This window comes from Vulpes lagopus, chromosome 2 (genome assembly GCF_018345385.1).
Source record: "Vulpes lagopus strain Blue_001 chromosome 2, ASM1834538v1, whole genome shotgun sequence".
Classification (NCBI taxonomy): Eukaryota; Metazoa; Chordata; class Mammalia; order Carnivora; family Canidae; genus Vulpes; species Vulpes lagopus.
The window spans coordinates 42,263,606-42,290,079 of NC_054825.1; the positions used below are offsets into that span (position 1 = coordinate 42,263,606).

Sequence of the window (26,474 nt, forward strand, 5' to 3'; positions counted from 1 at the left end):
TGTCCCCAGGACAGGAGAGCCCCGGCCCGGAGAAGCAGGAGCTGCACCAACCTCCCCGGGCGGAAAGGGGCCCGCAGGGAGTTAGAGCAGGACCCAGGAGGGCGGGGGTGCCCTCGGGCTCCCTGGGACACTAACAGGCACCTGCGCCGGGGGAGAGTGCACCGAGCTCCCTAAGGGCTGCAGCGCGAGTGGCGGGACCCGGAGCAGCGGGACCCAGAGCAGCTCAGAGGGGCTCGGGCGGCGGCTCCGCGGAGGGGGCTGCGCGGCCAGGAGCGCGAATCCAACTGCACAGGCCCCAGAGCACAGGGCGCCGGGACACAGCCCAGGATCCGGCCTCCCCCAGGACAGGCAGAGGCCGGGAGGGCCCGCAACACTCCTGCCCTGAGCAGATCAGCGGCCCCAGCTACTGCGGGAGCTGACTCCAGGGCTGCAGAGCTGGCCCTGCCACTGCGGTTGTTCCTCCTGGGGCCTCACGGGGTGAACAACCCCCACTGAACCCTGCACCAGACAGGGGCAGAGCAGCTCCCCCAAGTGCTCACACCTGAAAATCAGCACAGCAGGCCCCTCCCCCAGAAGACCAGCTAGATGGACAAGTTCCAGGGGGAGTCAAGGGACTTAAAGTTACACAGAATCAGAGGATACTCCCCCGTGGTTTTTTTGTTTGTTTGTTTTTTTGTTTTCGTTTTTTTTCTTTCTTTTTGATTTCTGCTTGCTTGCCCCACCCCTTTCTTTTCACCTTTCTTTTTCTTTCTCTTTTTCTTTTTTCCTTTTTTTACTTCTTTCTCTTTTTTCTTTTTCTCTTTTCTTTCCTTCTCTCTCTCTTTCTCCTTTTCCCAATACAACTTGTTTTTGGCCACTCTGCACTGAGCAAAATGACTAGAAGGAAAACCTCACCTCAAAAGAAAGAATCAGAAACAGTCCTCTCTCCCACAGAGTTACAAAATCTGGATTACAATTCATTGTCAGAAAGCCAATTCAGAAGCACTATTACACAGCTACTGGTGGCTCTAGAAAAAAGCATAAAGGACTCAAGAGACTTCATGATGTTGGACCCTGGCTCACGGGTGCCAACGTGTCCCGGTGGATGCCCCAGAGACTCAGACCCCAGACAGGCAGATGCAACAAGCAAGAGGGTTTATTGGACGTTTGCGCAAACAGGCTCTCCGCCTCAGAGGTGGCAGAGCCCCGATTAGCAAGTACAGGCATCTTTTAAAGGCAAAGAACCGCGGGAGCAGCATAGCATTCAGGTTATGACATGATTGATTTCTTTGAAGGTCAACATGACCATGTTCAGGGACTTTTCCAGTCAGGGCAGGGGGGGCGGGATAGTTTTCTTATCTCAGAAAAACAGAATGTCTTTGTTGCTTGAATTCATGGGAGGCGCCTGGATGGGCTGCCTCTGGGTTAGGCCTGGTCCCACTCACGGGGGCGGGGGTGTGGGGTTTCTTCAATGACTGCAGAATTTAGATCCAATCAGGCAGAAATTAAAAATCAATTGAATGAGATGCAATCCAAACTAGAAGTCCTAATGATGAGAGTTAACGAGGTGGAAGAACGAGTGAGTGACATAGAAGACAAGTTGATGGCAAAGAGGGAAACTGAGGAAAAAAGAGACAGACAATTAAGAGACCATGAAGACAGATTAAGGGACATAAACGACAGCCTGAGGAAGAAAAACCTACGTTTAATTGGGGTTCCCGAGGGTGCAGAAAGGGACAGAGGGCCAGAATATGTATTTGAACAAATCCTAGCTGAAAACTTTCCTAATCTGGGAAGGGAAACAGGCATTCAGATCCAGGAAATAGAGAGATCCCCCCCTAAAATCAATAAAAACCATTCAACACCTCAACATTTAATAGTGAAGCTTGCAAATTCCAAAGATAAAGAGAAGATCCGTAAACCAGCAAGAGACAAAAAGTCCCTGACTTTTATGGGGAGGAGTATCAGGGTAACAGCAGACCTCTCCACAGAGACCTGGAAGGCCAGAAAGGGCTGGCAGGATATATTCAGGGTCCTAAATGAGAAGAACATGCAACCAAGAATACTTTATCCAGCAAGACTCTCATTCAAAATGGAAGGAGAGATAAAGAGCTTCCAAGACAGGCAGGAACTGAAAGAATATGTGACCTCCAAACCAGCTCTGCAAGAAATTTTAAGGGGACTCTTAAAATTCCCCTTTAAGAAGAAGTTCAGTGGAACAATCCACAAAAACAAGGACTGAATAGATACCATGATGACACTAAACTCATATCTGTCAATAGTAACTCTGAACGTGAACGGGCTTAATGACCCCATCAAAAGGCACAGGGTTTCAGACTGGATAAAAAAGCAGGACCCATCTATATACTGTCTACAAGAGACTCATTTTAGACAGAAGGACACCTACAACCTGAAAATAAAAGGGTGGACAACCATTTACCATTCAAATGGTCCTCAAAAGAAAGCAGGGGTAGCCATCCTTATATCAGATAAATTAAAATTTACCCCGAAGACTATTGTGAGAGATGAAGAGGGACACTATCTCATACTCAAAGGATCTATCCAAAAAGAGGACTTAACAATCCTCAATATATATGTCCCGAATGTGGGAGCTGCCAAATATTTAAACCAATTAATAACCAAACTGAAGAAATACTTTGCTAATAATACACTTATACTTGGTGACTTCAATCTAGCTCTCTCTATACTAGATAGGTCTTCTAAGCACAACATATACAAAGAAACGAGAGCTTTAAATGATACACTGGACCAGATGGATTTCACAGATATCTACAGAACTTTACATCCAAACTCAATTGAATACACATTCTTCTTAAGTGCACATGGAACTTTCTCCAGAATAGACCACATACTGGGTCACAAATCGGGTCTGAACCGATACCAGAAGATTGGGATCATCCCCTGCATATTCTCAGACCATAATGCCTTGAAATTAGAACTAAATTACAACAAGAAGTTTGGAAGGACCTCAAACACGTGGAGGTTAAGGACCATCCTGCTAAAAGATGAAAGGGTCAACCAGGAAATTAAGGAAGAATTAAAAAGATTCTTGGAAACTAATGAGAATGAAGATACAACAGTTCAAAATCTTTGGGATGCAGCAAAAGCAGTACTGAGGGGGAAATACATCGCAATACAAGCATCCATTCAAAAACTGGAAAGAACTCAAATACAAAAGCTCACCTTACACATAAAGGAGCTAGAGAAAAAGCAGCAAATGGACCCCACCCCCAGCAGAAGAAGACAGTTAATTAAAATTCGAGCAGAACTAAATGAAATCGAGACCAAAAGAACTGTGGAACAGATCAACAGAACCAGGAGTTGGTTCTTTGAAAGAATTAATAAGATAGATAAACCATTAGCCAACCTTATTAAGAAGAATAGAGAGAAGATTCAAATTAATAAAATCATGAATGAGAAAGGAGAGATCACTACCAACACCAAGGAAATACAAACGATTTTAAAAACATATTATGAACAGCTGTACGCCAATAAATTAGGAAATCTAGAAGAAATGGACACATTTCTGGAAAGCCACAAACTACCAAAACTGGAGCAGGAAGAAATAGAAAACCTGAACAGGCCAATAACCAGGGAGGAAATTGAAGCAGTCATCAAACACCTCCCAAGACACAAGAGTCCAGGGTCAGATGGCTTCCCAGGGGAATTCTATCAAACATTTAAAGAAGAAATCATACCTATTCTACTAAGGCTGTTTGGAAAGATAGAAAGAGATGGAGTACTTCCAAATTCGTTCTATGAGGCCAGCATCACTTTAATTCCAAAACCAGACAAAGACCCCACCAAAAAGGAGAATTACAGACCGATATCCCTGATGAAGATGGATGCAAAAATTCTCAACAAGATACTAGCCAATAGGATCCAACAACACATTAAGAAAATTATTCACCATGACCAAGTAGGATTTATCCCCGGGACACAAGGCTGGTTCAACACTCATAAAACAATCAATGTGATTCATCATATCAGCAAGAGAAAAACCAAGAACCATATGATCCTCTCATGAGATGCAGAGAAAGCATTTGACAAAATACAGCATCCATTCCTGATCAAAACACTTCAGACTGTTGGGATAGAGGGAACTTTCCTCGACATCTTAAAAGCCATCTACGAAAAGCCCACAGCAAATATCATTCTCAATGGGGAAGCACTGGGAGCCTTTCCCCTAAGATCAGGAACAAGACAGTGATGTCCACTCTCACCACTGCTATTCAACATAGTACTGGAAGTCCTCGCCTCAACAATCAGACAACAAAAAGACATTAAAGGCATTCAAACTGGCAAAGAAGAAGTCAAACTCTCCCTCTTCACCGATGACATGATACTCTACATAGAAAACTCAAAAGCCTCCACCCCAAGATTGCTAGAACTCATACAGCAATTTGGTAGCATGGCAGGATACAAAATCAATGCCCAGAAATCAATGGCATTTCTATACACTAACAATGAGACTGAAGAAAGAGAAATTAAGGAGTCAATCCCATTTACAATTGCACCCAAAAGCATAAGATACCTAGGAATAAACCTAACCAAAGAGGTAAAGGATCTATACCCTAAAAACTACAGAACACTCTGAAGGAAATTGAGGAAGACACAAAGAGATGGAAAAATATTCCATGCTCATGGATTGGCAGAATTAAGATTGTGAAAATGTCAATGTTACCCAGGACAATTTACACGTTTAATGCAATCCCTATCAAAGTAGCATGGACTTTCTTCAGGAGAGTTAGAACAAATTATTTTAAGATTTGTGTGGAATCAGAAAAGACCCCGAATAGCCAGGGGAATTTTAAAAAAGAAAACCATAGTTGGGGGCATAACAATGCCAGATTTCAGGTTGTACTACAAAGCTGTGGTCATCAAGACAGTGTGGGACTGGCACAAAAACAGAGACACATAGATCAATGGAACAGAATAGAGAACCCAGAAGTGGACCCTGAAATGTATGGTCATCTAATATTCGATAAAGGAGGAAAGACTATCCATTGGAAGCAAGACAGTCTCTTCAATAAATGGTGCTGGGAAAATTGGACATCCACATGCAGAAGAATGAAACTAGACCACTCTCTTTCACCATACACAAAGATAAACTCAAAATGGAAGAGAGATCTAAATGTGAGACAAGATTCCATCAAAATCCTAGAGGAGAACACAGGCAACACCCTTTTTGAACTTGGCCACAGTAACTTCTTGCAAGATACATCCACAAAGGCAAAAGAAACAAAAGCAAAAATGAACTATTGGGACTTCATCAAGATAAGAAGCTTTTGCACAGCAAAGGATACAGTCAACAAAACTAGAAGACAACCTACAGAATGGGAGAAGATATTTGCAAACGACATATCAGATAAAGGGCTAGTTTCCAAGATCTATAAAGAACTTATTAAACTCAACACCCAAGAAACAAACAATCCAATCATGAAATGGGCAAAAGACATGAAGAGAAATCTCAAAGAGGAAGACATAGACATGGCCAACATGCACATGAGAAAATGCTCTGCATCACTTGCCATCAGGGAAATACAAATCAAAACCACAATGAGATACCACCTCACACCAGTGAGAATGGGGAAAATTAACAAGGCAGGAAACAACAAATGTTGGAGAGGAGGCGGAGAAAAGGGAACCCTCTTACACTGTTGGTGGGAATGTGAACTGGTGCAGCCACTCTGGAAAACTGTGTGGAGGTTCCTCAAAGAGTTAAAAATAGACCTGCCCTACAACCCAGCAATTGCACTGTTGGGGATTTACCCCAAAGATTCAGATGCAATGAAACGCCAGGACACCTGCACCCCGATGTTTCTATCAGCAATGGCCACAATAGCCAAACTGTGGAAGGAGCCTCGGTGTCCATCGAAAGATGAATGGATAAAGAAGATGTGGTTTATGTATACAATGGAATATTACTCAGCCATTAGAAACGACAAATACCCACTATTTGCTTCAACGTGGATGGAACTGGAGGGTATTATGCTGAGTGAAGTCAATCGGAGTAGGACAAACAGTGTATGTTCTCATTCATTTGGGGAATGTAAATAATAGTGAAAGGGAATATAATAAAGGAAGGGAAAAGAAATGTGTGGGAAATATCAGGAAGGGAGACAAAACATAAAGACTCCTAACTCTGGGAAACGAACTAGGGGTGATGGAAGGGGAGGAGGGCGGGGGGTGGGGGGGAATGGGTGACGGGCACTGAGGGGGACACTTAACGGGATGAGCACTGGGTGTTATTCTGTATGTTGGTAAATTGAACACCAATAAAAAATTAATTTATTAAAAAAAAAAGTTTTAGCCATGACTCATGGATAAAACTCACAAAGAACAGTTGTATCCAAATTATGTTCTAACAGATGAACTAAGTTAAGGTTACTTGCTCAGATGACCAAAGTTTTTTTTTTTTTAATTAAATATTTTTATTTGTATGCTTAAATAAATAAATAAATAAATAAAGTCAATAGTGTTTTCTACCACAACATGCTGATTCATTAAACTCCAAGGTTATGATTTTGCTTTAAACATATTTTCTTAAGACATAAAAAGTCTCACATGCTGGTAGTAACAATATTAAGTGTGACAACCAAACTATAAATTTGGAGGATTTCAATTACTATTCATTCTGAAAACTACTTCTGACCCATCATATTTTTAGGCTATTCTAAAACCTATTTTGGCTGTTTCAAATTTTATAGGAAACACAACTTCTGTTTTAACATGTAACTTTTCTTTGATCCTTCATATATTTCAAAGGTTAAATAATGAATTCCAGAGTTTTCGATCCTGTTCACTATAGAAACACAAGCTAACTCTGTAATATTTCTATGAAGATGTAGCACTCTAGTTTTTCTCAAAATAATTTTGTTCAGTATAAAGTAAAATATAGTTTCCATTTACTAAAAAATTGGGCTTTTTAGTGAATTTTTAGAGACAGATTGCACTATGCGTCTAATATCCTATTACAAACACAGGTTATCTGAAATTAGAAAACACACCTTACAATGACATCCCCAATCCCACCCAGGATTGTTTATGGCTAGCTATCAATCTCACTTTTCCCTGACCAGAGTGAATTAGAAGAGTGATAAGTATCTCAGCAGAAAGGGAGCAATGGCCAATTAAAGACATTAAACATGAAACCAAAGAATGTGAAAATCTCACTAGTGCCACCTACCGTACTGGAGAATGCAGATAAAAGATTTTTAAACTAATTCTGTGTGGTGGGTGTGTGTGTGTATCCATCTTTTACGATTTCTTACCCAGGACTACATATCAAATCTTGCTTTCTACCAAATCTTGCATAGAATATTACATAATTAGATAAAGCAAATAAAGCAAAGAGCAACAAGAATACTCAAAAATTCAAAACCAAAAAACCCTGAAGCACTCGTAGAAGCAGGGTACAACAGTGGTTCCCAGGAGTAGGGAAAACAGATGCTGGTCGAAGGGCACAAACTTCCAGTCATAAGATGAGGAGGTTGTGGGGATCTAATGTACAGCATGGTACAGTAATAATACATTACGGTAATAATACAGTATGCATACCGAGGTAAATGATCTAGTTAGGTGTAATAAAAATAAGAATTTGGCTTTAAGCAAAAAGTGCCAAAGCAAACCTTACCTTACATTCTACCACACTCTGATCTGATTCACAAGTTTCATAGATTTCATCTACTGCCCGGCGAAGATTGTCAAAAAGAAACGCCCAGTATCTAGCTCTTAGATCAATTTTCCGAGGATGCCTTGTTTTAGTGGGACTTTTATCGAAGTGTTTATCTCCAGTTGTAGATGATGTTATTTTACAGTCTACTGCAGTGTTCTGGAGAAATAAAACCAAACACACAAAAAAATATATTTCTTAAAAGCCTCCAGGGACTGGATTTTTGTACAAAGCACATTTTCCAACATAAATACTTGAAAATGAGACCTTCTTTTTATCTTATATCATGCTGAATTCATCAAAACAAAGCTTCTCATCTTAAAAGCAGCAGGTTTATAAGGTCATTTTTTTTTTTATTTCAGACATGTCTTACTGAAGATTAGCATGGCTTCAATAGTGAACAGACCCTTAGTCAAAAAGGAGCACTGAAGGACCCATTCTTTCCTCAGTTATACAAACTTTGAAAATAAAGATTACATTCTATAGTTTTACAAACTGTACCACAGACTCATTCCACCAAAAAGCATGTAGTTTACATAAAGTCAGAAATTCAAAATGCAAACATAAAGCTTCTCACTAGAGGAAGTAAAGAGTTGCTTAACTGTGGCTACTTAAACTGAAAAATAAATAAATACTGACCCTCTACTACAGTTAGAGCAACAAACAATCCCAGGCTCCTTCAGGTTGTTTTGTGTGTGTGTGTGTGTGTGTGTGTATCATTCCTGTTTGCTTGTTTTTCTTTCTCATAGAAGTGCCCCAGAGTGGAGAGTAACTGAAAGAGAGGCTAATATCCTCCTGCTTTGTGTTATGCTTTGGTCTTCAACATAAGTGATTCCTAAACTTCATAAATCCTGTATAGCCAATCACTGATTTATACAGAATCTTTACCGCTGAAAAGGAAGCAAACAAAACATACGTACACACACAGATACCACATACACTTAAGAGGCTGACACAGAGCTACTTGTCCTCCCTCCGCAGTTCCCCATCCTGATTTCGTGAATAAAAATTAGCAACTATTTTATGCGATAGCCTCGGTCGAAGCCCAAATTCTCAATACTCATGCAATAAAACTTTAATGTTAACAATCCATAAAACTTTTGCCTCAATTGTTCTCCAAGTTCTTTCCAGCCCTAGTAGTAAATAATTTTATTATTATAGCAAATATCCCTTCCTTGGATTAAACCAAATTCAAAATTCCATTTGACTAGCATCCTGAAGTAAAGCTCAAGTCTGTCCACTCTCCTAAAAACTGTGACAACAATTAACAGTTTATACAGGATTACAGATGATAAATCAAATTCGCATAACCTTCTAACCTCCTTCACACAAGTTTTAAAGTATGTATTATTATTAGCTCCATTTTACAGTTTAGAAGACTGCAGTTCAGAGGCTAATAACTAATCTGTCAAAGAGCTATCACCACAGGGGACCATGTTCCCATTAGAGCTCTGCAAGGACACTGCTGGCTTCCCACCACACTGCCTCATGCCCTGTGCTGCCAGCCCTGTGCCACATATTCCGTACCACCTCATTTCTATTCCTATACACCATCCAAAGGTAAAATTAAGTTGAGAAGTTTCCCAAATTATGCCTCCTTCATGAAGTTTTTCTACATTGATCAGCAAAGGGGTTAGTAGCTTCCTGTGAATTGAGACTCTAATCTTATGGAATTCTCAAATGTACTTTCACTCATTTTCACCCATGTATGTATTTACCATAGCATGCATCCATATGTGTATGATTCAAATATTTTACCATCCTTTCTTACAATGTAAAATAGGCACTACTGCTTCCAGGTTAAAATGTTTCTATTCTTTGTGACTGTTCTATATAAAGCTTTTACAAAGAAAGATGCTAGTGAGGCAAAAACTAGTTACATAATTCCAACTGAAAGGCAATGTGCTAGGCAAATTTGCTATTTATCTTAGCCAAAATGGTAATACTTTACACTTATATGCTTATTTATATTTTATGAAGGAATTTTGATTACATTGTCATTAAATCATTACAACAAACTGTAAAGACAGGACAAATACTATTATTCCCATTTGCAGAAAACAACAGAGGCTCAGGAAGACTGAATTTCTTAGCAAGTCAAAAGGTTGAGTGATGGAACTGGGACCAGAACTTAGTCTTTCAACCTCTGCTCCCATGCTCATAAAGCATTTCACATAGCACCAAGCACACAATTAGTACCCAATTATGTTAGGTATGATCATAGTGAGAAAGACAAAGAGAAGAAATGTGCTCATAGGAAAAAAATGTGAATAAACTAATGGCAAAATTGCCAAATTTGTGAAAAAGTAAAACAGGTAAATCAAATTGTAGAGGTTAACTCAGTACACAGTTCCAAAGTATAGGGCTCTTACCTACCACTGATAAAAATAATAGCAGTGACGATAGTAATTGCAGCAGCATCTAACAACATTCATGGCACACTTGCCAGGTACCATGCGATGTGCTTTCCATACAGTTTTACTGCATTTAACCTTTGAAGCAATTATCATAGGTAACATCATTATCTCCATTTTACGGAAGACAATACTAAGATTCAGCTAAATTAGGAATGAACCCAAGGTCTCATACTAGTGATAAAGCCAAGATTAAAAATCAGGTAAGTATCCATTACTACAGCTTACTGTACCTAGCTACTTCCAAGATACTCAAGAAGACAAAGCAATCTACATTTGTGGGGGAAGTTAGACACAGATGAATTCCATGATGTTATATTGTTTTAATCAATGACTTTTGGGAGAAAAAGTAAAGGGAAGGAGAGGGAAAGAGGAAGGAAGAAATTGAGATTTCTGACTCATCTCTCTCAGAAGGGCTCACTGACCACCACCACCCCCGCCCCGAGAAGCTAACAATGCTTAGGGACCTACTTGCAGAAAAATGCATAGGCCCATAAAACTGAACATGTACTTTCTTGATGTTCCAACACTGACACATCATAACCACACAAAGTTCAGAGTTTACCTTACAGTTTACTCTTGGTGTTACTCTCTTAATGGGTTTGGACAAATGTAAAAATGACACGCATCCATCATCACAGTATCATACACTGTATCATCACTTTACTAAAAATCTTCTGTGCTTATTCTCCCCTCTCTACCCCCACCCCTGAACCTCTGTCAACCACCGACCTTTTTATTCTCGCCATAGTCTTGCCTTTTCAGAATGCCATACAGTTGGAAACACTGTGTAGCCTTTTGAGGTTGGCTTTTTTCACTTAATACAAGGTTCCTCCATGTCTTTTTATAGCTTCATAACTCATTTCTTTTTAGCCCTAAATAAAAGTCTATTTTCTGGATTACTACTATTACTACTATTGATGTAGCCATTCACCTAACTAGACATCTTGGTTGCTTCTAAGTTTTGACAACTGTGAATAAAGCTTCTATAAACATCCATGTGTGGGTTTTTGGGAGGACATAAGATTTCAACTCCTTTGTTCTTCAATATTTCATTGGCTACTCTGGGTCTTTTGCCTCTCCACACACAGCTTAGAATCAGTTTGTCAATATCTATAAAATAACTTGTCAGGACTGTATCGAACCTGCACATTAAGCTGGGAAGAAAGAATATCTTGACAATATTCAGTTTTCCTACATGAACATGGAATACCTTTCCATTTATTTAGTTCTTTTTTTCATCTGAGTTTTATAGTTTTTCTCATATAGACCTTTGCATACTTAATTTGAGGGAGTAGTAATGTAAATGGTATTGTGTTTTTAAGTTCCACTTGTTCATCACTGGTATACAGGAAAGCCACTGACTTCTGTACCCTGCAACCTGCTATAACAGATTATTAGTTCCAGGAGGGTTTTTTGTTGATTCTTTCAGATTTCTTATATAATCATATCATCTGTAAACAAAGACAACTTTATTTCTTCCTTCTCAATCTATATGCCTATTTTTTCCTTACTGCATTGGCCAGAATTTCCATTATAATGTTAGAAAACAGTAATGATAGGGGCATCCTTGCCTTATAACTTATCTTAGGGTGAAAGCTTCTAGTTTCTCACCATTAAGTATCACATTAGTTGCAAGGGTTTCTGTAGATTTTTGTTTTAATCAAGTTGAGGAAATTCCCCTCTATTACTATTTTTTTAAAAGTTTTTATCATAAATGGGTGTTGAGTTTTGTCAAATGCTTCTTCTGCACCTACTGGTATGATGTGATTTTTCTTTTAGTCTATTCATGGACTAAAGATCAAATGTGAAAACAAAGATTTAAAACTATCTAGAAGGAAAAAATAAAAATAAAATAAATAAATAAATAAAACTATCTAGAAGGATATTTTTATGACCTTGAAATAGAAGAGGTTTTCCTGGATAAGACAAAAAGCACAACTCACAGGTAAGTTATGTAAAATTAAATTTACATTCTTAGTCATGGTGTATCATTCTTTTCAAATATTGTGGGATATGATTTGCTAATATTTTACTGCATCTATGTTCATGAGAATTATTAGTCTGCAGTTTTCTTGCAATGCTTTTGTCTGGTTTTGGTATTAGGATAATGCTGGCCTGATTAAATGAGTTAGGAACTATTCTCTCTGCTTCTACCCTCCAAAAGAGATTGTAGAGAAATTGTTTAATTCCTTCTTCAAATACTTAGTAGAATTCAAAGGTGAATCCATCCAGGCCCGGCACTTTCTGTTTTGGAAGGTTATTTATCACTGATTCAAGTTCTTAGACCTAGGCCTACTCAGATTACTCATTTCTTCTTCAAAGAGTTTTGATAGTGTATGTCTTTCAAGGAACTGGTTCATTTCACCTAAGTTATCAAACTTGGGTCATATGGAGTCTTTTGTAGTATCCTTTTCTTATCCTCTTCATGTCTACGGGATCTGTACTGATACAAATAGCTAGGGACATACAATAGGACTTTGGGACAGTACTATCTAGGAGGTTAGTGGTCATAAATGTAAAAAGAGCCTTGTCAACATAATTGATACATTTCTCCAGTCACGTTCAAAATGCTTTGGTATACAGAGCACAAGCAGAAAGATGGATTTAATCAGGATAGTTCTATAAAGTACACACTGCCAAGAGGCAGGAGAGCGAGATAGCTAGGAGAGTACACAAGAAAGTGATAACAGACAAACCACAGAATCTCAGGTGAATTTTCAGGGAAGACTGGATATGGAAGTGTGGATATGGAAAAAAGGATACTCAAATGGTGGCAGGATCCAAAAAAATACAGCTTCCATGGGGCTAAAGAATTACTGGAGTCAGGAGATCAGAGTATGGTGGAAAGAAATGACAGGCAGAAGAGGGATGGCTGTGATTGAGATCCTAGAGAGGGAGTAGTTATCAGTAAGAACAAGGTAAGAGTCAGGCCAAGGGAACGAGTAGAAGACAAGACGGTTGGAGGAAAGAAATGCAAGGAATTGAGACAGCAGTGATGATGGAGAGCATGCAGTGAGCTGGAAATTATATTTTCAAGGAATTAGGAGAACTGACCTAGAAGTCTGTCAGTGACAACAAGAAGAAAAAAGCAGATAGTATAGATGATGGAATGAGCTTCAGCTCCAGGGAGTTTCGATAGCTAGAAGGGAGAACCATCCATAATGGCAGTAAGGAACAAGCTCTAGGAGCAGAGGTCAGAATGCCGCAGATACTACTTAAAGACTGTGAAGGAAGCATAGTCCACACAGGAGAGTTGGGATTTAATTAAAACAGGAAGGCAAAGGGAATGTTCAGAGAAAAGAAGGGCTATAGAAGATAAGCTGATGATGAACCTAGTTCTAGAGGGCAAAGTGGTAGGGTTTCACAAGTAGCTAAGAGGCATTTCCCTGATTCCTACTAAAACAAAGTATCTTTTCACAGGTTTACAAGCTATTTAGGTTTCCCCCACTTTTCCATTGGATTTTTCTGATTAATTTTAGTTTTTTCTAAGTTTCAATATACGGTATCTTCTTCCAGTCAATCTTACCTTTAATTTTGTTTAGTTTTTTAGCATATAAATTTAATTTTACATAACTTATCCATGAGTTGTGTTTTTTGTCTTATCCAGGAAAGCCTCTCCTATTTCAAGGTCATAAAAATATCCTGCTAGATAGTTTTAAATTTTTGTTTTCACATTTGGCCTTTAGTCCATCAATAATTTATTTCTGGTATATGATATTAAAGTACCCTTATCCTTTGTTTCTAATTTAATTGCATTATAGGCAGAGAACATGTTCTTTCTGTCTGACTTCTCTGACTTCTATTTATTGAGATATCTTTATGACCCAGTATGTGGTCAATTTTTGCATGTATGTTCTGTGCACAGTATTTATTAGGTGCCAATACACACATACATACAAATACATATATATATAAAAATATACAGGAGGATCCCTGGGTGGCTCAGCGGTTTAGTGCCTGCCTTTGGCCTAGGGCGCAATCCTGGAGTCCGGGGATCAAGTCCCATGTCGGGCTCCCTACATGGAGCCTGCTTCTCCCTCCTCCTGTGTCTCTGCCTCTCTCTCTCTCTCTATGTCTATTATGAATAAATAAATAAAATCTTTTTGAAAAAATATACACATACCTATTAATATGAAATTAAGCCTAACTGTACTGCTAATTTTAATATCCTTACCATTTTTTTCCTGCTTGATCTGAATAACAGATATATTTCCCAATTATAAATGTACTTTTCCTATTCCAATTCTGTCAGTTTGGGCTTTACATATTTCAAACCTATGCTGTAAGGTACATAAAAGTTCAATATTGAATAAAAATAAAAATTTAAAAAATTTAAAAAGTTCAATATTGTTACACTTCATGGATGATTACTTTTACTATTAATTTCCATCTTTATGTTATCAATGCATTTCATGTTGAATTCCATCTGATTTGATAGTATCGCTATACTAACTTTAGAGTATAACTAAAATACCAAGTATTTACCTGGATTTTTCTCTATCCCTCTGTTTTTAATATTTCCTTGAAATTTTAATGTGTCTCTTGTAAGCAACATATAGTTCAGTTTGAAATGAGAGGTTAAGTTCAATCAACTGCCTTTTAAGCAGTGAATTTAACCCGTGCAGCTCCAACGGCACAATCGGTTAGCATGCAGTTCTTATAACTGGTGAATTTAATCAGTTTATATATGTTGTTTGCTAATGTATTTAATACTTAATATCCACAACCATCTTTCATGGTTTTCACATAGCATGATTTTTTTCTTTGCTTCTTTTTTCTTTCTCTTGCCTTTTACTCTGTTGAAAAGCTTTTCCTCTATTTGGAAATCATGGCTGCTTTTAGTAGATAGCCTTAAATTTTTATCATACACACTTACATTCATATTTTCCTAACAAAAACTTCTTCCTAAATAAGACAAGGATTCTATCATTCTAACTCCCTTTCAAACTCCCTACAAACTAGCTTTCATGTTAACATTGTCTAAAACTATAATTCCACTTTTCTGAATCTAATTGTGTGAGGTTTTTTTCAAACCATCAATAGTAAATGAGATTTACAAACATATTTACAGACACCTTTTCAACAAGTTTTTTCCTCCAGGTTACCTTTAATTCTTGCTGAAGTTCAACTTTAGTAGTTCCTTCATTAAGGGTCAGTGGGTGGCAAACACTTCGTTTTTGTCTAAAATAACTAAAAATAGCTTTATTTCACTCATACTTGGCTGGACATAGAATTCTGGGTTAAAAGTAATTTTGTCTTGTAACTTCAAATATATTGCTTCATTGTCCTTTTGTTCATAACAAGGATATTAATCTGTCATTCCTCTGTGGTTTTGTTTACTTCCTGGTATTGTAAGAGATTTTTTTTCCTTAATCTTAACATTCTTTAGACTCTCTAGAATATAGCTAGGTAAGTAAATCTATTTTTATTAACCCTGCTCAGCTCCGCAGACATGCTCTGAAGCTCTTCAGAACTCAAAGTGAGAACATTTTTTCAACATTATTACTTCAAATAGCCAATGCCCACTATTATTTACTCTCTACTTTACAAAGTCCTATAACGTATATATAAGAATTTCTCAATCTTAAATTCTCTTATTTTCCATCTCGTTAGTTTCCTGTGATATGTTTTAAATTCTCCTCAGTAGTTATCTTCCAATTCACAAATTTTTCCTTTGTCCAATACAGCATTTATTCCATTAGTTATGGATTTTTAAAATTTCGTTGACAATACTTTTGTTTATAAGATTTCTAATTGGTTCACTTTTACCTATAAATGTTCAAAATTAATAACCATCTGTTTTAGTTCAGAATTTCTCCTTTTTGTTTATAGTTACTCTTTCCTTTGAGGAATTTAAGCTCATTTATTTGAAAATCTTCTTTGGGAAAATGCCTTTTTTTCATTACCTCAGGAGTAAATTCTCTTACTTGAAGAATGTGTTATCTATATTTTATAATATTATTTTCCTCATGTACTTTGATATTTCACTTTGAATTTCTTATATTTTAATTCTTCACTTTGTTCACCCACACACCATATGTCCTAGTGTTGTGGTGACCAACATCTAACCCACTATGGTCCCACTTCTGCAGGTCATTTATTGGGGACTTAAAACTCTCACCCATCAAGAATATAGCAGATCCAGTCATTAATCATGGGCCACTCCCTTTTACTGCTCCAGACATCAATTCATAGAATACAACCCCAGGTGGCAGATAGTAGCTTTTTTTGTTCCTAGTGCAGAACCCTGCATAAGCCCCAAATTGTATACTATGAGCCTGGATTTGTTCCCCTCCCCCATAATCAGGGTATATTAGCTTCCTGTATCCCAGAAGACTTGTCCATTAAGCTTGTGTTCCTAACTCCACTTACCTGTCAGTGTGTTTGTTTTATTTCTGATCCACAGAAATGGTTATCTTATTTTTGAAAATCCTTTGTTTTTTTAACTAAAAAAAATGTTTTATAATTGATGCCATTATAGGTGAGGGGTCTGGGATTATTTTATGAACTCACAATAACATTTTGATTAGAAACTCATGTTTTCCTTATGTGAAGTTTTTGATTTACAAAATTATATTGGTCTATTTAATAATATCAAACCAAAATAACATATATGAAAAGTTCAGAGAAAGTAACTGTGAAGTAAAAAGCTAACTATTAATCTGCTAAAAAACACTTTTTAAAATAAAGTAAGCTTGTGTTAAAATTTTAATAAAGCAATTTGAAAATTTTTAGAGACAACAGTATTACTATTTTACAACCTAAAGGCATTTCTATAACAAGAAAGAAAATCATAGAATATGCACATATGGGATGTGTAGCAGAAGGGTTAAGAGCATAAACTAGAAATGGATGATCTAGGTTCAAATCTTCACTGTGTCATCCACCAGCAAGTTATATAACCTTTGCCTACCTCTGTTTTCCCATTTTCAAAAGAAGATAATAATAATGCCTACCCTGAAGGGCCTGTTACAAGAAGCAAATAAATTAATATTTTTCAAGTATTTAGTACTAGCTAGGCACATAATACTATATACACATTTTTCAGCTAAAGATAGCTACACTGAATTTTTACATGAAGACAAAATACACAATATTCGAATCCTAAAAAATTACATTTCTTATTGAAATTAAAAGTCAGTAAGTAGAAAGTTGTATATGCTATACCTGTTTAGTATTTTTATGAGTTCCTTGAATTGTCCTCTTTGATTTTCCACCAGTTTGACATTTAGATTTTCCTTCAAGGTAAAAATAAATAGACAAATATAAAGGTCAACAAATGGATAGTACAAAATTGAACTATACAAATCATTTGGGCATACTAACACATAATCTCTCCTACCAGAGACCACAGAACTGTACAAACTATACATGGTCAATATGAACTACAGATAAAATTAAAAAAAAAAAAAACTTGCATGGTCCCAGAGACTGATTTATTGAATGGCTTTCTCAGAACAGGAATAAATCAACTTCTTAAACAAGTCAGATATTCTGACAATTTAAAAATAAGGTCAAGTTAATGATACTTCTCAACTTATAAAAAGGTCTGAAAAATACTTATTCAATTCAAACTTCAAGAATACATTTTTTACCACTTAAAAACTCAGAATTTTGACTAAATTATCTGATTTACTTTTAATTCGAAAAAAGAAGTTTTCAGTTCTTTGTATTTTTGCCAGATGTATCTTTCTCACCTATTCTTTTTTATAAGATACTAACTACTGTTTTATAATCACTCTATTCTTGAGAGCAATTCAAAATAGGAATGGGGGGATCCCTGGGTGGCGCAGTGGTTTAGCGCCTGCCCAGGACGCAATCCTGGAGACCGGGATCGAATCCCACGTTGGGCTCCCAGTGCATGGAGCCTGCTTCTCCCTCTGCCTATGTCTCTGCCTCTCTCTCTCTCTGTGTGTGTGACTATCATAAATAAATAAAAATTAAAAAAAAAAAAAAGGAATAGGGCAGCCCAGGTAGCTCAGCAGTTTGGCGCCTGCATTCGGCCCAGGGCGTGATCCTGGGGACCCAGGATCGAGTCCCACGTCGGACTCCCTGCATGGAGCCTGCTTCTCCCTCTGCCTGTGTCTCTGCCTCTCTGTGTGTCTCTAATGAATAAATACATAATAAATAAATAAATACATACATACATACATAAATACATAAATAAATAAATAAATAAATAATAGATAGATAGATAGATAAATAAAAATAAAATTCTATCTACAATGTACAACAGAATAATTTTCCTTTTGGCAAAATAATTTTGGGCTAGGACCTCTGGAACAGTACAAATGAAGTGAGTCATAACACCTGCTAACAATTTATCTCAAAAAAATGGAACAAAGGGATCCCTGGGTGGCGCAGCGGTTTAGAGCCTGCCTTTGGCCCAGGGCGCGATCCTGGAGACCCGGGATCGAATCCCACTCGGGCTCCCGGTGCATGGAGCATGCTTCTCCCTCTGCCTATGTCTCTGCCTCTCTCTCTCTCTCTCTCTCTCTCTCTCTCTCTCTCTCTCTCTCTCTGTGACTATCATAAATAAATAAAAATTAAAAAAAAAACTTTAAAAAAAAATGGAACAAAGATAGACTTTACAATAAGTGATGCTGGAGTAACTTGTTATCCATATGGAAAAAGATAAATATTAGATTGAGACCTCATACTATATGTAAGAATAAACTACAAATAGATCAGAGATATATGTGTAGAAAAGTAAAATAAAGATACAATAAATAAAAATAAATTTTCAAATAACAAAGTATAAAAAATAAAATGTAAAAAACATTAAACATAAAGCAAATTTAAAAGAATAAAACATGGATGAGCTCTTATACAGCTTAAACCATCCTGTGGGGTAAGGGTGTTCTCAAAGAATGTTTTGAAAGGAAACAGGAGCCAGCATAACAGGTCTCCCACTGTTCTAGAACAACTAAAACAAACCTAGAACAATTAAAGCAGCAAAATAGAGTGATAGATTAGAACTCATTAAGAAACCATGACTTCATATAAATCTAAATACATACTTACACATACAAATGCAAAGGGAAAAAGGGAAAGCTTTCTTGCATTAGAATGTCAGCTAATAAATATAGAAGGAACACTGAGGTTAGCAAATCACCATTTTGCAACCACCAGAGTAATAACTTATTTCAGCTAAGAATTATCAACAGAAGCTGAAAATCATGGGTAGACTGTTTCAAGGACACTTACATAGTCTCAAACTATCTGACTACAAACTACTTATTAATTACAAAGTTAATAGCTACTTTACAGTGGAGAAACTCAGAAGATACCACCTTTACGAAGCAATTAATGTTGACACTCAACTCTCATGAATGAATAAATGAAATCTTTAAAAAAAAAAAAAAGCCACTATGATGTGCCTCCTATGAGACACTGAATTTCTACAGAATTCCTTCTAATTCTATAGATTTAGACAACCTAATTTCTATAGAATTCCTCCAAAAATATATAAGTGAATCTAAGTATGAAATGACATCACACAAACCCCAAATGAGGAATATTCTACACTCAGAAAATGTCAAAGTGAGATCCCCTTTGGCACACTTCAACCTCCTATTTTCTTTTTTCTTTTTTTTTTTAAGATTTATTTATTCATAGAGACACACACACACACAGAGAGAGAGAGAGAGAGAGAGAGAGAGAGAGAGAGAGAGGCAGAGACACAGGCAGAGGGAGAAGCAGGCTCCATGCAGGGAGCCCAACATGGGACTCAATCCTGGGTCTCCAGGATCACACCCCGGGCTGCAGGTGACGCTAAACCACTGTGCCACCCGGGCTGCCCTCACCTCCTATGTTCTGAATCCTTATCCAATCTTTTGATCCCCAGGATTTAGGCAGTGCTGACAATGATCCTACCCATTAAAATGAAAGGACTGAAAATATATTTTTTCTAGTTCAAATAATAACTAAAGAAATACACTCTTTTGTAAAACATCACATCAAACTGTACCTAACCATAGTGAATAAATTTTTTAAAACCTGCTTATTTTTATAAGAATTTAATAAAAGAAAAAATACCTCAATATCCTATACCATAAAAACGAAAACTAATTTGCTGATCATAACAAACCCACCTTCATTTCTATATGAAACAGCAAAACTAACACTTTCATGAAACCATTTATATATTAGCTTAGATTAAAAAAACAAAAGGGTGCTTGGTGGCTCAGTCAGTTGATCACCCAACTCTTGATTTCACTCAGGTCATGATCTTAGGACCCCACATCAGGCTTCTCGCTCAGCAAGGGCTCTACTTAAGATTCTCACTCTCACTCTCTTTCTGTCCCTCCTCCCACTTGGGCATGCTTCCTCTCCCTCTCTCAAATAAATAAATAACATCTTTTTTTAAAAATCAATATAAAAGTTATATTTGTGGGGATCCCTGGGTGGCGCAGCGGTTTGGCGCCTGCCTTTGGCCCAGGGCGCGATCCTGGAGACCCGGGATCGAATCCCACGTCGGGCTCCCGGTGCATGGAGCCTGCTTCTCCCTCTGCCTGTGTCTCTGCCTCTCTCTCTCTCTCTGTATGACTATCATAAATAAAAAAAATTTAAAAAAATTAAAAAAAAAAGTTATATTTGTATATATATATATAAAAAAGCAGTAAAAAAGTTATTTCTTATTTAATGTATGCTAATTTGCCCAACAGTTCAAATTGTAAACAGTTTTTGGTCTATCTACTGTTTAAGACTAAATTTATCCTCCTGATTTACAACAAAAATGAAACTTTTAAAAATACATACCATCATCATCTTTGCTTTCTAGAGGGACACTCCAAGCTATCAGGTTTCTTGCAGTTCGACCCTCCTCTGCAACTATTCTCCTTACTTTGTCATGACTATTGGAGCGCTGGAATGAAGCCTACATACAGAAAATAGAATATATATTAAATTATTAGATTAGTCAACATATAAAATACATTTGGCTGGCAAATTCATGATTTCTCACATTTCCTCATAAAGGGAACACTTAAAACTAATTTAGGATTGAAAAGGTAGTGAAACAGAAAAGAAAGTAAGTCACGGATCTTTTTATATCTGAAAAGACTGATTTTACAACTTTAAACATAAATTATTTCAAGAATACGTACAATCTAAGGTTTGAAAAATGTGCCCTAAGAAGCACAAATACTGCTTTGTAAACATTTCAGCACCATCACTTACTTAGCAACAAATCTGATACCTCTGATTTCAATCCTACACACAGGGTTCAATTTAGCCTTTCCCTTATTTGTGATTTCTTTCTTTGCCAGTCAGAAACCCAGATCTCATTACCTAAAATATATTTACTTATCTGTTCAATTCTAATACGTAGATAGTTTCAGAATTGCTAACCCACGGCTCTGTGAGAAACACGTTTATCATAAGATTACAACATTTCTATACAGTTCTTATCTTTAGCCTTACAGTATCCAAAACTGGATTTTGTTACCCGAAATTAATTAAATTAGTTCTTTTCCTCCTCACCTCTTTCAGTGTTGACTACATTATTCACTTGTAGCATGTTTCTCTTTCCATTCTGTTTTGGGTTCCCCTCACCTACTGGTTGATTGTAATTATTTGTTTATCGGGGGTGTATGTGAAAGAAAGCAATATATTTTCTTAAATAAAGTTAACTGATTGATGAGTAGTATGACTTGAAGAAAAAAAAGCACTATGCTCTAGAGCACAGGTCAGCAAATTTCTACAAACGGCCAGATAACAATTTCTTCTTTTAGGCTGTGCAGGCCATATAGTCTTTGTAGTAACTAGTCAATCATGCTTTTTTGTGTGAAAGCAACCAGAACTTAACTTTTAACTTTTACATCTTTAAAATAAATATCTGCCTCCACATTCCTTCATTCCTCTGACCTTACCCTGGATATATATCCACATGGCATCTACTTACCCAACTCATAAGCTTACCCTGAAACTCACTGATCTGTGACCACTCTTCCAGCTCCATCCCATGCAAAATTCTTGAATTACCTCTATTCCCATACTTTCCAATTAAGTTAACACTATAAAATCTCCTTCTTTAAACACATGTCCCAGTGCTTATCAGTTCTATAAATAACTTATGTTAGCATCTATCATCTAAGTTACCTAAGCATTGTTTTAACCAAGAAATATCACTATTCCTTTCAGGCCAGATGAACAAGTTTAAATAGGTGGCCTACTCTTTTCAGCTCTTCTTCAGATAATTATGCAATCATATAAAATCTTATAGGTAGATATATGGAGATATATGTCAGTATGTCAGATCATAAAATTAATTATTCCATAAAAATTAGTGAAAGGGAATAAAGGGAAGGGAGAGAAAATGAGTGAAAATATCAGAGAAGGAGACAGAACATGAGAGACTCCTAAGTCTGGGAAATGAACAAGGGGTAGTGGAAAGGGAGGTGGGTGGGGGGTTGGGGTGACTGGGTGACGGGCACTGAGGGGGGGCACTTGGCAGGATGAGCACTGGGTGTTATGCTACATGTTGGCAAATTGAACTCCAATAAAATAAATAAACAAAATAAAATTCAGTATTCCATATATTATTCTCTAAATTAAGAGCCTTTATAAAGTAATGAATTTCTAAGAACTGAAGTGATCACAAGATAGTAATGTTATTGTAATGCTAGAAAAGAAAAACTTGAAATCTAGTATTCTTTTCTTCTATAAATGTTTCAGTTCAACCACAAATTTTGCAAAGTTCTTTTCTTTAAAGATTTTATTTGAGGGAGACAGCACATGCACAAAGGAGGGGACGGGGAAGAAGTAGACTCTCCCCGGAGCAGGGAGCCTCACATGGGGCTCCGTCCCACCCAGGACTGTGAGATCATGACCTGAGCCAAAGGCAGACACTTAACCGACTGAGCCATCCAGGCCTCCCAAAAGTTAGTTCTTTCATATTCAGTACACATATGCAAACTCAAACAAAAGCTACCACTAACTCAAGAGTTTGTTTTAATTCTTAATTCTAGTACTTCACATATAAAAATATTGTAACATTCATCTTACTATATGACATTTGACTGAAAACCATTTTCCATAAAATCACAGATGCATTCTGTAATTTATGCTGAGTGAATTGTTTTCAATAAACTCATACATTCTAGTCATTTCTAATAACCCTATTGTTTTAAAGACATCAGTAGTAACCTAAATACAATAGTTTTAACCATTTTAATCTAAGCATCAGGGTTTGATATTCAATAAATGACTCTGAGATACTTCATTACATTACAGATGTCTATTTCAAACAATCTTCATCCAAGTTCTTCTAGGAGGCTTAAACAAAATATATTTTCATCCCAAAGTCACAGTGTGCCACCTAGTGCCATGTAGAGATTCTGCAGAGGCTTGTTCAATACTAAATGTTTCAAAAAGCACAAACATCAGTCTTAAGTGACAGTTTTTATGTTTAACATTTACAGTTTATGATTTAAGTATATAATTTCTGAAACTTGCTCCTACATTGGGAAAAGGAATTTTTAACCTATCTTTCTGCTAAAGCTAAGAAAATCGAACTAATTTCCACTTTAAGCAACTTTGTTTATAATCTAGTTTCAAATACTATTTATTAAATTTTTATGTTTGTACCTCCACTAAAGTTTCTACTTCTCACATGTTCTTCAAAATCCATCTATAATATTACTTGCTCATAAAGTGAAATTCTCTTCTTTTTTAAAATGGTTTTTCAGCTTTCCAAATAATTAAGGAAAGATCTTTCTTTTAAATTGCCACTACAAAAGCCCTTCATACTTTAAGTAGTACAGACAAGATTACCAGTCATTGAACACCAGGAGTACATTAAAATTCTAAGAGTGGGGCAGCCTGGGTGGCTCAGTGTGTTACCGCCACCTTCAGCTCAGGGTGTGATCCTGGAGACCCAGGAGTCCCACGTCAGGGTCCCTGCATGGAGCCTGCTTCTCCCTCTGCCTGTGTTTCTGCCTCTCTCTCTGTGTGTGTGTCTCTCATGAATAAATAAAATCTTTTTTAAAAATTTTAAAAAATAAATAAAATTCTAAGAGTGGTTAGCACTTACGTATATTTTTACAAACCCCAAACTTATCTGAGAAACTGAGCAACTGGTACAATTTCCTTAACACAGAATGAGGAACTGGAATTCTATACAATAACCTACAATAACTTTGTCAGAACTTGTGAATATTTCACATCTTCCTAAAGGTAAAGTAAAACCCTAGATGAACTAAAGGCCGTCTAGACTATCACAAGGGACAAAAAAAAACTTCAGTCTTATATGGGCTACTTTGTTTTGAGATCTCCGTTAGAACAGATACCAAATCTTAGCAATTCTATCTCCTAAATATATCCTGAAATTGTAAATCCACTAAAGCCATCATCATGTCAAGCATAACTGATAAAAGCCTCTGTGACGGAGACAAAAATATATTCACCAAAACCACTAGATTTTTGTCCTGTTATAAAACTAGATAATACTTCCTGGTCTCTTGCACACAGATGGCCATGTAACTAAATTCTGCACACTAAAATTGGCAAAAATAAGGTAAGGCATTTCTAGCCCTGACTTATAAAGAAATTTTCATCCATCACCATTTATATACTCTCTTTTCTCCCACTTACTAGCCAGATGCAGAGAATCCCAACACAGAACTCTCTAGAGAATTGAATCAAAAAACAAAAATAGAGTTAGACCCTGAACTACAATGTGAAAGGCTGAATGCTGAATACCTGCATTTAACTATTATGCAAATAGGAAATAAACTTCCCTTCTGGTTATAAAGGGCTAAGTAGTTCAGAACAACCACTTGAGAAAAACTATAAGAGCTGAACAAAATATTTTTTTAAAATCTGCTTAAAGCACAAGAAAAAAAGTGAATGAAGTAAGCAATTATAGGGCAAGATCAGGGAAAATAAGAAATTTAAAGAGGTGAAAGTTACCTGGGTGGCTCAGTGGTTGGGCATCTACCTTTGGCTCAGGTCGTAATTCCGGGGTCCTGGGATTGAGTCCCGCATTGGGCTCCCCACAGGGGGCCTGCTTCTCCCTCTGTCTATGCTTCTGCCTCTCTATCATGAATAAATAAAATCTTTAAAAAAATTTTTTTTAATTTTTTTTAAAGACACCAGTCCAGCAATCAGGGCTGCTTTTGCCCCAGAGGCACCTGGCAATTCCAACGGACACAGCCAATATGGAAAAGGTGAGCAGAGTTTGCTAGACTTGCAAAAGAACACAAACAAAATCTGTCCAGGGCCACACCAGGCATTAGGTTGAAACCTGGAAGTTTCATCCCAAGAATAAGGGTAAACTAGAAATAGATTAACCCTCACAAAAAACAGAGCCAATTTTGAATCATTTCAATATCTGACAGGATTAAACTATAACTGCCAGTGTCCCTAGCCATTGCCAAAAACAAAATTAAATTTTATAGGGAATATATTATCATTGTAGGCATCAAAGTATCTATTAAATTATAATATCTGCACCCAATCAAAAGTTACCAGGAACACTGTGAAACATGTCAAATATCTGAAAATCAAGAAAAAAACAGAAAATAGAAACATATCCACACATGATAAAAATAATGGAGTTATCAGACAAAGATTTTAAGGTGATTCTACTTAATGTGGCCCAGAAAATTAAAGACTGAGGGACACCTGGGTAGCTCAGTCAGTTAAGTGTCTGACTCCTGATTTCGGCTCAGCTCATGATCAAGCCCTGTGTCAGGCTCCATGCTCAGTAGAGTCTGCTTGTCCCTTCCCCTCTTCGCCCCCTCCCTCAACCCCCTCCTCACATGGGTGCACTCTCTCTCAAATAAATAAATAAATAAAATCTATTTTTAAAAAAAGAAGTCAGGTAGAGAAAGACAAATACCATATGATTTTATTCATATGAGGAATTTAAGAAACAAAACAAATGAACAAAAGAAGCAAACTGAGTAGTACACAGAATTGCTGAAATCACCATATTGTACACTTGAAACTAATATAATGCTATATGGGGCAGCCCCGGTGGCTCAGCGGTTTGGCGCCGCCTGTGGCCCGGGCGTGATCCTGGAGACCCGGGATCGAGTCCCGCATCGGGCTCTCTGCATGGAGCCTGCTTCTCCCTCTGTCTCTGTGTCTCTATGAATGAATAAATAAAATCTTTAAAAATATATATATATATATAATGCTATATGTTAACTATGCTGGAATTAAAATAAATTTTTTAAAAAAGAATGGGAGTTATATCAATACTGAACAAAACAGACTTTAAGGCAATGATTACTACTAGAGATAGAATGATGTTTCATAATGATAAAAGATTCATCAACCAGTAAATTATAATAATTCTAAATATGCATCTAATAACATATAAGGAAAAACTGAAATAGGCAAAAACACTATCATTGTGGAAGATTCTCATAGAC

General features: G+C 37.0%; 1 protein-coding gene across 6 annotated transcripts in view; it reads right to left on the reverse strand.

Moving 5' to 3' along the window:
• The window catches only part of SCAPER (S-phase cyclin A associated protein in the ER), a 422,176-nt gene that overhangs the window by 383,351 nt on the left and 12,351 nt on the right, over positions 1 to 26,474 (reverse strand). For all 6 annotated transcript variants that reach the window (XM_041742633.1, XM_041742638.1, XM_041742635.1 and 3 more), the window contains 3 exons: positions 20,854 to 20,971; positions 17,260 to 17,330; positions 7,637 to 7,834 (listed from right to left, as the gene is read on the reverse strand). In XM_041742633.1, the coding sequence (XP_041598567.1) occupies positions 7,637 to 7,834; positions 17,260 to 17,330; positions 20,854 to 20,971 (387 nt within the window). The remainder of the gene's footprint in view (positions 1 to 7,636; positions 7,835 to 17,259; positions 17,331 to 20,853; positions 20,972 to 26,474) is intronic.